Genomic DNA, 17,641 nt, shown 5'->3' with positions numbered 1-17,641 from the left:
ACCTTAATGACAATCAGGTATTTATCCTACATTTTTTTTCAAAGGCCATTTTTATTTTAAAAATCACTGGTCACGTTGTAACTCTTATGAATATTTCTCAATACAAAACCATTTTCAGTATTTAATTCCACATTAACTACAGACAAGAAAGTAGTCAAAAGTCAGCTGGCTGACATGTAATCTCAAGTCTATAATTTAGTTTCTGCAGACCATCAAGTACTTAGTAGAGTTAACTGCCTACATCTTTGGTACATTATTTCAGACTTTAAAAAATATTTTTTTTTTCTGATAGTGACCTACTTTATAGCTCAGTACAACTCAAAAGTATCTTGAAATTTTTGAAACACTGTTTCATTTATCACCAAAGCTAAAATGCAGTATACAGTAGTTTAAATTGTGATCTAAACCAATGTTAAATATAAACTGAATTGATTAGGTACTCCACTTCGGCATCCATGCTGTTGTGCAACTGACAGGGAGGAAAGCAGGGTAAACTGACAACTGATAAAAGAATTGTATCAAAACTTTGTCAACATGTCAAGTGCATGTGGATTGTTGTATCAGAGATCCTTACAGTAAGATATAATAATACAATAGTGCACTGCAATTAATGACATATTATAATAATAAAAACCTTAAAAAATTTTAACTTTTGTGTTCTTACAACTCATGATCAACGCATGATCCTTTGCTTCTACGCTATTTGTCAACAACTACACTGTCAATCTAAAGGATTAATTCTCAAAATCATGGGTTTATAAGATTTCCGTGGTACACTGCAAAAAGATATGAAAACTTAAAATCATTTGAACAATATCATGCTAAATATTTAAACGACAGACCAGTACACTTTTCTCAAAGCTGAACATACTGAACCCAAAGAAAATGTAGAGGAAAAACAGAACTGATGAATTGGCATTTTTCTCCTGACATTAGTGAATTTAATACAGAAATCTGAGACAAGACTGTTCTCCTATAGAAAGTAATAAGTAAGCCTTAGCATTCACTAAATTTACTGCCTGATGATTAATCTCTGGCTTAAGTTCAGTGTAAAAGGATTACGTTACAGTATACCTTTTGACTCACATTGCAGTGCCCTCATGTTTCCAAAATCTCAGAGAAGAAACTTGGAAGTTAAGACTGAGCCTTACTATCGAAACATTTTCCAAATGAAAGTGGCCCAATTTCTAACAGTGACTTTATAACCGTTTATTTTCCAATTTCCCATGCAACTCTATCATTACACCTTACTATGAAGTAACAACTTAAAAAGGTTGGCAGCTACAAAAAATTGTGCACAGACTAACAATGCTAAATGTGACACTTAAACTACTGTTATTACATTGAATGCAAATGGATTTTGGTATGTTCATACAGTCCTATCTGCAGGATATGTCTAAATACCAATTTAAATTAAGACCAATATGAAATTTAAAAGGAGTGTGATTTTGGATTCCCCAAAGAATTATCATCGCTGTTCACTGCACACTCACATCCCTGTATACTTCTGACCCTGTCCTTTCATGTAAAGAAAAAACTCACTCACTGCTTAAATAAATACCATTAATAGCCTTTCCAACTTTTTTAGATAAAGAAAAGTAACTGATCTCTAAAAGCAATTTGGAAATTATATGCCTGGATAGACTGTCACTATTTTTCTTCCATATGTTAATCTACAGCTACATGTTATTTTTCAAAGATGCACCTCTGTACATTTGTACTGCAGTAAAGGACATCAAATGATGCTCAGAAATGTGATACACATTTTAATTTCACACTCCATCAGCTTTTACAGCCCTGGTTCAGCAGAACATAAAAAAGACTCTGGCAGACAGCCACATTTGCCAAGGCACAAAATAGAGGTCTCATGACATAATGTTTTTAATTTTAAAGTGCTTTTTGCTTTTTTCTAGTAAAAGGCTACAATTTACAGCACATTTGTCTGTTTTTTTATCATCACTGCTCTTACTTACTGTCTTTCAAGAGAAATGTTTTCTTCTTTTCAAATCATTTTCTGTCATATCATTATAGTCCACACTTAAATCTATCCAAGTTATTGTTTTGACCTTTAATGTCCCCTAATAATTATATTTCTTCAGTCAGGAGTTGGTGTCAGAAAAATGGTTGCATAGGTCTATAGTTTGATGGAAAAATGGCTTAATGGTGTGTAAATTAAAGCTTAAAATACAACAGTACAGTCTATCCACCACACTATGTGTTCCTGCACGCAGGGAATCACTGCATTAAGTCACTTTTTCTTAATTCATGCATTCATTTTATATTTCTTTCCATAAATAAGAATAACCACTACTGTTCTTGTAAATTTGAAAGGAACATATTAAAATAATTCTAATCAACTGTTTTTCTTCTTACTTAGACTAAAATAACAGATATCCTGGAAATACCACATTTACATTATAACATACAAAAAACTCCAAATCTAAATATACATAATACATGACATTATTAACCTCTGCCACACACACATAGGTGCATGCCCAAAAAGGTTATGCCGTCCAACTAAAACCTGATGTAGTACAAATCTCAAGTGTAATACAGAAATCATGAAAAATACTTCATATATGCTCTTGGAAGCTTGCTGGAGTGACCAGTTAGTTTATAAAGCAATTATTCAGGAAATTGCATTAGTTTTACCATCTAGATCTGGAAAATGAAATATTTTGAAATATTGCATGTGCCCTATTCTTATCCAAATGAAAGGAGGAGTTTTATGTGTATCATATCAAAATAAGACTGTCATGGTACAACATGCTCGTGTTGTTCTAGACAAAATAAGCCTTAAAAATCCTGTTGTGCAGTATGCTTCTTGTTCACAGTTCTGAGAAATAAAACATTCATTTGATTCACACAAGCTACACAAAATTACTTGTGGGGGGCTTAAAATTTTCATGAAAGTTAGAGCAACAGGGTACATGATAAGCAAGAGAAGATGGAGCAAATATACTGATCAGTTATATCGAGGGAAAAAAATGTGTATTTTTGTATTGATGAGTTTGAACAAAAATCACACCACATACATCATTAAGTGTATTCTGATCTTCCTTATAGCAAAGGTAAAAATAATTTTGCTTTGCTATTCCTAGATCAGAATTATCAGATGCACAACCCATGACAAATATGATAATTCTGAATGACTGTGTCTTTTTAAAAACCCACTGGATTGCATAATTATGAGTCACTATTTTCTCAGTAGGTATGAGAGGCTGATGAGGTGCTCTGTTCTATTTTAAATGACCTGTTGCATGAAGTAGACTCTGTAAAACAATTTGTATTATTTGTATTTGGTTATATTAATCAATCTGTTTCTTGTTACAATTATGCTACTACTAGGGTGGATGTTGAAATAAAAAAAACAACACATTAACAATTTATTATTCACAACTGTGCAATATGCTTGGGAGTGTGCAACATCTATAATGTATATTACATCTTCCTTGCATTCTGTACATTCATACTTTTTATGTTTGTGCTTTTCCTGTTTTGGTTGTAACTCTTTATTCCATTTTTTAAATGTATTTATTGTATTGTATTACTACATTTGTGCTGTACTGTGTTAATTGTGCCTGGCTGCTGTAGAACTTGAATTTTCCGCATGGGATTAATAAAGTACTTACCTACCAAAATATTATGATTATAGATTTCTTTTTCTTCAGTCTTGTCTAGAATCTAAATGTTTGGTGGCAGCAAGATACCTCTTTTTTACTTTTCAGCACAAATTCTAACTTTTCATTCACCTTTTTTATGTAGACACCAATGGCTACATAATTTCAGACAGACTAAAATTAAGTAAATGTGAACAGATAGGATCTGTCAGATGTACTGCTCGTTTAAGATGTTTACACTGAGATGTACTATTCATTTAACATGCTTATATGAAAACTTGAAACCGAAAACTACCCCAAGCAAAAACATAAAAAATAAACATTTTGAATAAATATAGTATAAAGAAGAACAAAAATCAAAGCATGAAAATAAGATCAGTGGCAATTGTAAGAACAAGAAGCTCATGTTTGTAGGACAACACTAAAAGCAAAGCCTAATTTGTTGTTCATGGTGAGAAAGTGTATAATCAATCAGTTGAAGGAAACATTTCTCATGTCACTGCGATTCAATTCAGTTGTCAACCTGTTCTCTGCAATAAGGTTCTCTCTCCAAGCAAACTAGATTATCTTGCACAGACAATACCCTTACATTGCGCAGAAATAGCCAAAACATTACAGCAGCATTTTTTACAAGTTGCCTCAAGTTTTTACAAGTTTACAAGTTTTACAAGTTTTTATTTTGGGCTTCTTCCTTAGCAGATGAACAGGCCCGGGGTACACTACTTTCCGGCTCTTTCTATTTCAAACTATTAAGGAATTAAATGATTCGGTTATCTTTATATTACTATGTGCCTTTATAGTACTAAAAGTAGTTAATGGAATAATTATAATGAATAACAATATTATGCATTTTTTAAGGAAGACAAGATTAATTCCTGATATATATATTAGGGACCTAGAGAAACCTTTTTGGATATGGTCAAAAGTTCCAGAACCTCAGATCACACTACAGAACTATCAGAGCAATCAATACCAGGGGAAGATCTATTAAACACTAACTATAGGTTGCAACTAAATGTAACCCTGGTGTTTTCTGGACCTTAATTATGACAAATAAATGTTATACATTCTATTAAGTTATTTGTATAACTTTTTCAGCAGGACAAATGATCCTATTCAGAAATCTTTTGTCATATGACATTTTAGGGTCTTATTTCATCTGAGTACATCTGGGGGGCAGTGCATACATTTTCTCTTATAACTCACAAAAAAGTTTACATTTTGACACAGACCAACTCTAAATAGCAGTATGCTGCACTCAAAAACATAAAAATAATAAGCCAAAGTTTAAGTTTAGGTTATCTATGGTAGTTGGGAGCCCAGGGTAGCAGACATTCCTTTTGATTAACTTACCAATCACCTATTAGGATTTTCATGAATCTGTAAATTACATAGAGATATTACTTTGAAAACAGAGATAGGAAAATATTAATTTCCAGAATTGATGACCAGGTGACAAATTAATTTTTGTAGGGGAAAAAGACCTTTGTGTGCAAATCAGATATTCATGATAGTTTAGTATTGATAATTTTAGTATTGTTAATCTTAAAATTAAGGTGGACCAGCTAATGGTAACCTCAGTTCCTTTTAGAAATATAAGGGTTAATGCCAAAAATTGCTTGATAACCTAAAAGCTTTCAGGTGAACCTGTATTTTCTGGGCCTGGCAAACAAATCCAGTTCACGTTCAGTGTCAAGACAAAACATGTTTTTGTCCTGTAATGATATAAAATTACCAAGACACAGCACCAATATAACACTTGCTACTGAGATGTACAGGCTATAAAAAATATTTATCCACGAAGGAACCAAAATGTACATTTATCAGCTTTCTTATACTTACAGTGGTCAATCCAGAGACCTCTCCCTTCTCTAGAGGCTTGGCAATTGAAGGGGTAAAGACCTTGGCATTGCCAAATGGCTGTCCCTTCATGAAATGCTTTCCTGTTTCATAAATCTCCACTTCTATCATCTTGCCTTTGAACTCAGGAATTTTTGGCACCAAAACCTTTAAAAGGAACAAAAACATAAGATGAATCATAAAAGACGTAAAAGACTAAAAGCTGCTTTTTCAAAACAGAAGAAAAAAAAATCAGAAAACCAATAAAGCATTTCAAACATAAAGTGTGACGTCTGTGGCCATAAGCTGAATTATGGGCTACTGTGTACTCTCGATCAAGGGTGCTGTTACTGGAAAAATTCCATCAAGCATCCTTTCTTTCCAGGGTACTGAAAGCGAGACTTGAAAGATAGGAGATTTTAGAAACATTCCTTAGAATGTTTCAGACTTTCTCTTATAATGTTCAATATACAAAGCTTCAGATCATCTAGAGATCCTTTATACTCTGCACTAGTCTGTAGCCTTCTGAAAACCATATTGATTTCCAGTTGGCCCATGTGATATGAAAGAGCACTTAAATCAATTGAGATCAATGGTGCTGAGCTGGCATTTTCTTGTACAATTAGCAATGCTGGCTGGGTTAATTTCTCCAGTCCAGTCTAGACTCACCTGTCAAGCTCAACAGCAATTCCCACTGCCAATATACAATATCACACATATACTTCAAAACCAACTCAGACCAGTCTCCACTTTGAAATACCCAAGAACATAATTTAAAAATGATCATTATTAGGATCTTCTATGGAATGTGAAATCTTCAAATCTAGTGGAGTAAAACAATCAAAAATGAGAGATGAATAAGAAAATGCACTTCATATTAAAATGTTTAAAGTGCCATCCATTTGTGCGTCATAGCTTTCTCAAGATATTTGCTATAAGCTACAAATAATATTGCACAGCTAGCTCCCAGTGGTTATACATTCATTTTTCTACAGTCTTCACCCATTTTAGAGAAATCTCCAAGACACCTATAGCATAAGTCTACACATAAAGAATACATTAAATATACTGTATACTGTATGCATTGGAATTTACGTGGTTTAATCTAAAACTCTCTTTGTTACTACTACTTTTAAGGTCTTTTTTCCAGACCCTAAAGTACTCCTCTCAGCTTCTATTCACAGCGTTTTGATAAAAAACTTTACGCTGTAAGCAAAGAGAATGTGGGTATGGTGTTTATCATAACATGACCAGACCATAACATTTATGGTTAATGACCAGACAGTGTGAATAAAATTATTTTTGTCTCCACAGAACAGGTATTGAACAACCATCTAACCAGGCAGAAAGCTTCCTCTCTCAACCCCACACCTTCACCTCAAACCTGCCTTAAAAGGGCCACTCTGTTAGGTAATTTTAGTTCCCATCAATTGTAAGTATATTTTTCAGAATGATTGCTAGAAAATACCCAATTGCCATGAATGCTGTAGTGGTTTTGTAATATATACAAATGTCCAACAAACTCATTTCCATGGAGATAGATTTGAACCCAGGCCTCCAAAGGTGAACTGTTTGTAAGGATAATGGTTTACCACACCACCTACCCAGTCACCCTCATTCCATAAAAAAATTGCACCAGGAAAATGCACAAAGCAAGGATTTTTTATTTCAAGTCAAATATCATGATCAAAACTGGTTCTCGAAAGGAATCACTGAACGGATTCATTTCTTTTGTATTTCAAAGAGTTGTGCAGAATCTTTTGCACATATTTCTCCAATCAAAATTCAAAATAGACTAAAAACACTTGTAAATGTCAATGGCTTTTTAATCACGGCTGGTAGCTAATTTAGTCAACTTACCTGCTGTTTTACACTTATCTAGCACAAGTATTTTATTGTGTACTGCAAAATGGTCCCAATGGTTACAGCAAAGGTTTCTGTACAACCGAGAAGGCTGTCAGAATCCCTGTGACAGGTGATTAAAAAATGAAAGAGCCCTGCTGAGATAGACGAGAAGGTTCAACGCACTTATGATGTGCCAAGCACAGGGAAACTGATTAAACACTTTAACATTACAATAAATTCCTGGATTTAGACTTTCATTTAAAAAAATCCCACTGAAGTCCAACTTTAACTGGAAGCATTCTGGAATCTATTCTGAATCCATTTATTCTGAGATCCAAATAAAAGAAAGGAAGGAAAGAAGGAAACCCTCCTTACACCTTGAATAAATATGACACTGCTGATCCCTTCACACATTATTCTACCACAACCAATTAAAACAAGGGCAAGTTTTGTTGTGTCCTAAGAATAGAGTAATCAATGGCAGGTCAGTTTCTATAAACTGAGTGACCCCTGGAGGAATATATTCAGATCTCATATACAGTATCTTGCTGTACAGACTGTGTATTTTAAAATATCAACTTTTGCAATAAAACCTGATGGTTTATACAGCCTATACTTCATACTGAATATACAGTATATAAAGTATCTACAAATAATCAGAAAATGTGCACTATAATTTACACATACAGTATACAGGTTATACGACTATAAATATGAGGGCATTGTGTTTTAAATACCAGATATAGCTTGCCATGGTTAGGCCATCAAACTCATTTCTGCCATGATGCAGGTATTAAAAACTTGAGAAACAGATTGCTAAAAACAATTAATTAATATTTGTCTCATGAGAAGACCATTGAACGACACTTGTAGGCAGGAGTTTCCCTCGGGTCATACTTCTAAGAGTTTTATGTTATGAGCTTCTCATGAGTCAGAGTTTTTGAAGTTTGTTCACACACCTATCAGTAAATTGATTCATTATAAGCAATATTTGCAAACCATTCTTTAAATCAACTTCTCTGAATGCTGACAAGTTCTGATCTTATATTTAATGTTAAGATAACAAAGGATTCAGTTGTATTAAGTAGTTCAGATGGGTAGCTGCGTCAGCATGTGTAGTCTGCAGAGGAACAAATTGTATTCAGTTGTATTAACCCCAGTTCCCAAGTTATTGGATATTGTGGTGGAGTCTATGCATTAGTTGTACTCATTTTAGAACTTGAAAAATTGCCTGAAAATAGGAAATGTACAGCTAGGCCAATTTGTTCTTGAAACCCTTTATGCCTGAACATGTTGTTTTTTTCCACTTTAATTTTATTTTAATAATAATTTTTGTGGAAACAGAACATACAATGACCTTGTCAACTCTATAAGGAAGATTATTTTAAATTATTCCAGAAAATCTTTGCTTAATTTATTGTTTTCCTAACCACTCACACACCATTTCTGTTAAATGCATGAGTATTGGACAGTAAATTTCTTTATTATAACATCAAAGAAATGCAAACAAACTTTAATATAAGGTTAGACCTTTTTAAAGTAAACAGGCACTTTTCACTTTAATAGAATTTTCTTAATAATAAGAGGTTGTCAGAATGCTGTTACTTACCTGCTCGTAAAATTTATTGTGAGCAACATAATACTGGCCATCAAAGGACTCTTCCGTGACCAAAACGTGTTGTTTCTGCCCAATCTGGAGAGGCAGAAAGAGAGAGAAAGTGGCAAATTGAGGTTTTCATACTAACTCCGTTTGTTTCGACAAGTTCCTAAAATTTGTTTTTGATAGATAAACAAGAAAAATCAGCAATCAGAAAACCTGGGTAAGCACTGAGATGCCCATATGGAAAGCTGGAATAAACCCAGCGTCTGTACCATGTACTATTTGCAGTCAATAACTCTTAGATAGCTTTATCACTTAGACCTTTATTAATGCATACCTTCCGGGCACTTTTTATTATCTTGTAAAAATGGGTGACATATAGACTCAACCTCGCCATAACTGATTCCAATTATATTGCTACTAATAATCTTTTTATATTGTGCCAAGTGCTTACAGTCAGCTGTGCAATGTTCACATTGAAGTGCCTGTAAGAGGCAGAAAAAACAGGGAAATGGAAAAGAATATCAACGATCAGTCAGTCTGGCAGGTATCCTAGAGATATGCATTGAGTTTGAGCTTTTATGTTATTCACATAAAACAAAAATCACTTTATTTCTTCAGGTTTCTATTTCAATTCTATAATTATAATAATAATAAGCAATTCTCTTTAGTTTCTTGTATTTTAGAGATTGTTTATCTATTATTTGTTTATTTACCTAGAGATTTTGATCTATTTAGAGATTTTGCTCTGATACGAAAGGCTTTCACAATTTTCTGTCTAGTTCCTAGTATTTAGTCTAGAGTCTAGTTCCTTTTAGTTTGCCTAGTTTCTAGTTTATTTGTATATTGCATGACTTTTTAAAATAACATATTTATAAAATACAAAAATCATATAAACATGTCCAGTGTTTTTTTTTCAGATTACATTTTTACATGAATGATAGCATTTAAATGTTAAACATAAAAAAACACTTTTTTATAAAAAAGTTAATTTATTTTATTTAACCTTTACTCTAAGAGAACCTAGAACTACGTGCTATGTACAGTATTATTTGCATCAATAATTGTTTTAGAACTGTAGTTAAAGAGTGAAGAGGAAAAATAATTATCCTCAAGAAATCTCCAAGAAAGTTATGTAATGCAATCACACATTTACATACATAATCTTGCATGTTGTTTTTCAGTAATTAAAAAAAATCTTTCCAACCTTAACCCCTTTAAGGATTTTCACTTATCTAACTGCTCTGCTCAAGTACTTTACTTCATTGGCATGTTACCTGTTGCCCTTAACATGCATACACATTGATATCCTGTAACATAAGTTCTAAACAATTGCCTGTTGTGAATTATCTTTTTTTTATTTTATAGGAATATAACAAATCCAGCACAGAGTACAAACTAAAACCCCAAAATGAAAAATGCCTCAATGGTACCTGTTTAAGCTTCCTGGCCAATAAGTCTAGAAAAACACTCTGAACAGCCAGTAATACAGTAAAATCAATCCCTTATTTCTAGGATTATCTTTGACGTTTTCTGGGGTTCTTTTATCAGATTATACTAAAATAGCTAAAAAGAACTGAAAAGATCAAGTTAAAAACTGATGGCTTGAAGGCAAAATTATGAAACAAACTTAATAAACTCCATGTAAAGAGTGTATTTGTGCAACACTCTCATCTCACTTGCTCACATTTTGTTCCAGACGAAACGTTCCATGGAACAGTTACACATTGTTAACTAAAGGTTCTGAATTGATTTGGAGATTACATAATTGGAACAACCTTACTTAATTACTTCAAGTAGGTAGCTGCATCAGCGTGCGTAGGCTGCAAAGGAACAAGTAATGGGTTTATTCCATGCTGAATAGAAAAGAAAGGAAGCACAATGTTTCTTCAGCCATGTGAAGAAGGCTCCACAGCTGAAACATTGTGTTTCCTTTCTTTTCTTTTCAGCATGGAATAAACCTGTTACCTCTTCATTAATAACTGTTTTGCAAATATAGAAATATTGAAACTGTCAAAATCTGCAGCAAAAATAACATCCATAAAATACACAATCTGAAAATTGATAGCATTACAAAGTATATACAATCTTATTACTACTGGCTTAAAAACATCTTTGTCTGGGAAAGTTACAGAACTTTGATTCTTTCAATACTTTCCCGTAGGTTATACTTTGAGCCCTGATGTAAATCCTGCTGTTCTTCTTCAAAATCCCACTAAAGCCTCAGAGCTCTTTTTCTATTGCAAAGAACAACAATCAGAGACCACACTCCAGGTCTCACAGAGTAGAAAGAATCCCGATACAGACATTTAAAATTTAACAGCATTTCCTTGGCAAGTTCACAATACCATAACATTTTTCATAAATTTTAAGTAAAGCAGTTCTGATATTCCCCTTGTTTTGCTTTAGCTACTGGAGCACTAAATCAATTGAATTTTTCTGTGGTTTCGAGGACTAAATCACATAAATTGTATTTTTCTGTGGTTTCATTTCTTACTTATTAATACCCTACCATATAAGTTTTAGTTACATTACAATTACAGATATATAACAATCTATCCATAAGCACAAGTAAACCACTTTTCAGATCACCCTGTTATTGCTGCTGATTTCCATGTTGTGATTCTGTTGCAGGTGAACCCATATTCCCCTATGAATTAAAATTAAAACAACACTGGAATGTAAACTGCAAGTACAATATGGTGCACCTGCATGGGAGGCACAGTTGGTTGCAAGTTTCTTTTTTATACCCCCTGCAGTGAAACATCACAGACTTCATCTGGCCCACAATAGACATACTTCCAATTGTTCACACTTAACAAAACTCTTCTGAAGTCATTCTAGCAGCACAGACCTTTCAGACCAGAAACCTCTCTATGCAAAAACAAGAATGCATAGGAGAATGCTTGATAAACTTAAAACAGAATAAAAAAGCAAATCATATAGACATAACTGAAATTTGATCTGGATATCCCAATAAAAAAGTACATTTCAACTCATCCCCCAAAATCTTGAGCTAAAGAACAACATACTATGTACAGCAACACATTTTCTATGGTACAAGTGTATGGTGCAAATGAAACCATCTAATGATCACGAAATTCTATGAGCTGAGAAAAGATAAAGAAAGGTGTTGGACTGATAATTCATTTTTTGAGTGACTGAATTTAAGATCAAGGTAATATAGCAATGACCTGTGCAGGACAAGGGACATGTTAAAGAAAAAAAACAACAAATTTGTATATTTCATTTTCGGTTACTGAATGTGTAAAGACTGTACAACACATATTTACCAATACAATCTCAAACACTTTTCTTGGATGTATACTGTATATTTATAAATACAACTATCAAAACAGCAAAAAAGCCAAAAATCAAGCCTTTGTGGCGGTGATATGAGGCTTCTTCATACCGTCAGTTTAGCTTTGAAAATTAATACATACAAGATATTTAATACTGTCTGAAAATAATAAAATGCCAATTTTGAGGTCTAAGAGTGGGCATCTAAAACAAAAGTCAATGAACATTAAGAATTTACTCTGAACTGTCTGAGATTACAGCCATTCAAATGATTTCTCATCTGGACAACTCAGGTTCAAATCTATCATCATGATTAAATGAAATAAAACTACTGCTGAGGCTAAATGACTACAGAAATATATTGACCTGTGAAAGGTTAAAGAAGCTCTTTAAAAACATAGGTGAGAGATGCAAGAATATGTCCTTCATTACTGGAGAGCTTATACTCAAAGGCAGGGAGTGTCCTGTATCTCACTCAAAGAGAATTGATTTTACAAACTGGACTTGGATGAGTACATAGATGAAATTAGTTCCAACTAGAATGACTGTATTAATACACTGAGTTGACATCCCTGTATTTATTACTAAGGGTAGACAATAATGCATTTTACAAGTTATATACAACAGATAACTGTGTAATGTACAAATATATCACAGCTTGCAATTTAACAGTTCATTGAATGTTTTCAAGATTTAAACATCCTTAAATTAATTAAAATACAGAACTGTTATCAAGTTTGCAAAAACAATTAGGGCAGAAAAAGACAAAATATGAAATTTATGAAAGTGAAGCGTCTTCTTTTTATTATATATCTTAAGGTGTGGAAAGTATGAATGTACTCAGATGGTTTACAAATTAGCATAAAATTGTGCTGTAGTTTTTTAAATTGCAGAAATTATATTTGTTGTTGTGATAACAGAACAAAGAAGGCAGCAGAATGAGGTTGTTTAGGAATTTAAGAGAAGTCATATTTTTTACATTTTCTGTTTGCTTCGTTTGAACTGATATCTTTAATTAACATGGATTTCAAGTGTTTACACCGTATGTTAGTGACCCCACTCATATATAAACAATATTGGTCCACCATTAAAAAAATAATGAATAGTTTGAGATTTCTTATGAAACTTAATATCAGATTTATCTGAGATTATGTAGGGAAGGACAAACAAAAAGGTCATTTTTGTTTTAAATAAAACAGCAAAAGAATAAAAAAGGCATATAAAAGTGAAGTAAAGCGCTCAAGTACTACACGTGTTTCTTCTTGTACAGTACAAGCCCCACAATAGTGTCTATTCAGGTCTAGGCTATTAGGCAATTAGTTATGACCACCGTTGTAGGTGAAAGGTATTTGTTAAGAATTTATATAGTTTTCTTTTTAATAAAGAGGAACACTTAAAAAATAAGGGAATGTATCCCAAGATTAAACAGATCTTTAAATTTAGATTTCTTTCACCTTATTTGAGTTTAAGTAACATATGGCCTTTTAAAATCACTATTAGTGTAATATGCATTGCCGAATCAGTTGCAAAGTAAAAGCTTTTTTTATTTTGTTTAGTTCCTCCTCATCAGGAGGTTTTAAACTGAGAAAGGTTAAAAACATGAAAAAGGCAACTTGAAGAAAAAGATCCCCATCTCATTTGTACAACACAGCAGTGGAAGAAATCCCTTTGTAACTTTCCTAGTGGCCTTGCTTATTAAATAAAGCTCATTCCTCCTGTGTCTCCTTACTAAAGAATAAATAGGTGCAACACAGGAAACAGAAAGAACAGTACTTCAAGCCACTGGCACCACCACTGTTTTTCTCTTTGTAACTCTGCTAGGTAATCTGTCACTGCAGGATATGTACGCTTGCAATTGCAAACAGACTATAGAAAGCTGATACAATTTCAACTAATGGTATTATTAATTTCAAATTAAACCTTGTATTCACTTGTTATTATGAAGATTTGTCTTGCAACTATAAAATAACATTTTTAAATTGACAACATGTATCAGACGTCCCTAGAGGGGCAAAAGAAAATTACACATACACTTATTTTCTAAATATATATTTGTTCCTTCAATATAATCTTTAAGTTATTTTACAAAACTCTGTAATATACTGGAAGCTGTATTACATTAATTCGACGTTTGAGGCATATATCAGTTTCTCTGTGAATTCCACATTTAAAATCAGTATGTGGTGTGTCTTATGAAATATTACTTAAGGATTTGGCACTACTTAAGAGACCTTACTCTAAAGACTAGGGATACGAGATAAATTCATGCCATTCAGTATGTGCAACAGAATGTTCTAAGATACATGAGGTCCTAAAATGACATGTGACAATTTTTACAAATGGAAAAGGTGAATGACAGGATACGTATACACAACTTTCATACAATACATAGGAGTATAGGAGTATTTCATTCAGTATTGCAAAACATAATGTTAAGGTTTGTGGAACATTAGAAATAATGCTAAATTCCAAATCTCCATTAAAGGAATATGTAACACCATTTGTAATTACCAAATGCTGGTAACGGTTAAACATAAGTAATGGCAAATCTTTATAAAGGTTTTAGCTGAATTCTCAACTACATCTCATGTACAGTAACTAAAGTGGATGAAAAATATGGAATTCTTAACTTCATGATAAGATTTGTTTTATGACAAAACCATGCTCAGCTGTGATGTGGAATTATTTCAGTCATACATTAGATGTACTGTATCCAGGAATACTACTACGCATCTAAGCTTTATGACTCCCTTTTACAAAAAGACATAGTCTATCTCTCTCTAAAGCCAAAGCATTCAGCAAATCCTTTTTTGTAGGAAAAAAATCAAACAAAAAGATTACCTTTGCAAGATAATGGAAAGCAGTGCAATCAAATCAGTTTAAAGAAAAAACAAGAAGAAAAGCATGCCCAAAAGGATGCAGCAGTGGCTAACATGGTAATAACTCTTGGTAGCAAAGGATGGGCCTAGAGCCTGGAGGTTACTAGTACAATTCAGTGCCATCAGCTGATAATGGCTAGTTGCACTCTGAATGATCAAAGAGGAATGATGCACATCTGGGCATCACAGAGGAAGGGTGGAATTGGCTTGGGTACTCTCAGTTTACTGCACTCCAGGTACTCCTCCCTTGCCTTTTACTGTACACCCATTGGGTGCCTGCTAGTCTGCTAGACTGGAGGGTTCCGCCAGTCCTCCAGCCAACAAGAAGTAGAATTGACTATGCAAAGGTTAAAGATTTTGAGTCGCGCGTAAAGCCAAATTCATGTAAAGTCAAATTTACTCTATAACCCTTATAAAAAAAACCCTACTAAACCTCTTATGGTAATACAAGATATTAAATATTAATATATTAAATATAAGCATAGAAACAGTAAATAAAGGTAATTAAGATGACTGTATCAGCTCATTAACTAGCTCTTGTAGGTTTCCTTGATGAATTTTTCAAAGAATAAAGCATTTTATAAAGATTTTTTATTTGCTGCAGCCGACAGCATAAGTTGAGAGTTCATAAGTTGCGAGTCAACTGTATTTTTATTTTCATTCTAGGACCATGATATGAAAAGAAGCTGTTGACTTCAAAATACACCAATGAGAGTCTGAGTGAGCATTGTCTTCCTTTCTCCTGGGCTGGTGCCAATGGTTGTCTTGTGAAAAGTATGTGATATGTAAACTGATTTTCAGGGACAGTAGACATAATGGGAAATTTATCAAAGATCTTCATCAGCATCGATATTTGTCCTGTATGCAGAGGGGGGGAAAGCCCATTAAGGCAATACTGTTACTAAGGTAACTGCTGGACATGGAAGGGAAGAGTTAAATGCTGAAAATGTATTTGAAACCTTAAGGCAACTTGTTCTTCTGTGAGTGTACAGTTAGGGAACTGCTCAAGGCTTTCTTATCTTTTGACTGAATTATTAAAAGCTGTGTTGACTTGAGAAATAATCACAATGGAATTTGTGCAAAGAATTGTATTTCTAAGTGTTTCAATACACATACTATGCATAACATTGGGGATATATAAGGGATACCATTCAGGGTTATGGTGTAAAAGCAAACAATTGCTATGAATTTGGGGGATTTGAATATTAATTAATGTCTAGACTTTAAGAACACTAGAAAATGAAAGTATCCTGGAAGGTGATACTTGCAGGATGCATACTGTATATGCTCCTATTTCACTGGACATAGTTATACTGCACAGTTGAACCCTAATTAAGGTATCTTTCCATACTCAGAGCACAATGATATATGTATAACATATGGTTGAGGACAAATGGTACTGCTCATCTCCAAAACTGATATGGACTACTTTATTAAATGTATTAATTAACAGTGGTTGATAAACATACTTCACAGCCATATCTCTTCTAAGATAACTGAAAACTCATAAGTTCTAAAGTACGCAACGATTTGAAAGAAAGGGTGTAAATAGTTATTTATGCTGCTCTGCAGAAGTCAGTGCAATTTTATATTTTTTATTATAATTTATATGGCTATTTATCACCATTTTAAAAACATCCAACAAAATTGCTGTTCAAGACATTTAATTTCTGACTTCCTCTTTCCCCACCACTCCTTTTATAGGCAGGAATGGCTTTGGATGAACAAAACAGATGAGTTTACAAAAAATACAGAGTTTCTAAACATAGCTACAGTACTTCTCTACTATATTAATAGTGTTCAAATGAACATATCCATTTTTTTCTGCTGCTGAGAATCATTCAGCTAGCTAAAAATAAAAGTAGAACAAAAAAATCAAAACGCATATGACCCTCTAATGTGTATCAGCACAGTAAATGTGGTAAATGCTTCTAGGACAAAATCTTAAAAGCAAAGTGTATAGAATGTAAATATTTGGCTGGAAGGACATCCATCCATTTTCTATCCAGTTTATCCTATACACTGTTCTGGGGGAGCCAGAGCCTCACAGCAAGCAAGGGGAGCAAGGCAGGATACGCCCTTGATGGGTCACCAGTGCTGTAGAGACAGTACAACTAAAAAGACAAAACATTAAAAAACTCACTGCTAAACTGCCCAGCACAGGGGGAACAAGGGCTCTTCTAAGGAACAGCTGCTGTCACACTGCCTGCTATTTGACACACTGCAATCTATACAGTGCCTTAAAGGAAGGAAAGGATCAACTGGAGGAGTGAAATGGCTTTCACTGACAATACAGCAAAATCCCAGACATCTGGCAATTTCCAGCAGTCAGTGACACACTTCTCACACAAGCTGAGGATACCACACTCAGCTCAAGTACATCCAAACCAACCAGCCATTTCGAACCACCAGGCTTGTAGTAGTACATATAGACTATAATAATAATAATAATAATAATAATAATAATAATAATAATTGCTTACACTTATATAGCGCTTTTCTGGACACTCCACTCAAAGCGCTTTACAGGTAATGGGGACTCCCCTCCACCACCA

The 17,641-nt window shown here is 33.6% G+C and overlaps 1 protein-coding gene across 2 annotated transcripts in view; it reads right to left on the bottom strand.

Moving 5' to 3' along the window:
• The window catches only part of cdkal1 (CDK5 regulatory subunit associated protein 1-like 1), a 417,958-nt gene that overhangs the window by 31,677 nt on the left and 368,640 nt on the right, over positions 1-17,641 (bottom strand). For both annotated transcript variants that reach the window (XM_015357729.2, XM_015357728.2), the window contains exons 13-14: positions 8,917-9,000; positions 5,466-5,630 (exon numbers count right to left, since the gene is read on the bottom strand). In XM_015357729.2, the coding sequence (XP_015213215.1) occupies positions 5,466-5,630; positions 8,917-9,000 (249 nt within the window). The remainder of the gene's footprint in view (positions 1-5,465; positions 5,631-8,916; positions 9,001-17,641) is intronic.

This window comes from Lepisosteus oculatus, chromosome 10, assembly GCF_040954835.1.
Source record: "Lepisosteus oculatus isolate fLepOcu1 chromosome 10, fLepOcu1.hap2, whole genome shotgun sequence".
NCBI classification, from domain to species: domain Eukaryota; kingdom Metazoa; phylum Chordata; class Actinopteri; order Semionotiformes; family Lepisosteidae; genus Lepisosteus; species Lepisosteus oculatus.
This window is presented reverse-complemented; position numbering and strand designations above follow the sequence as displayed.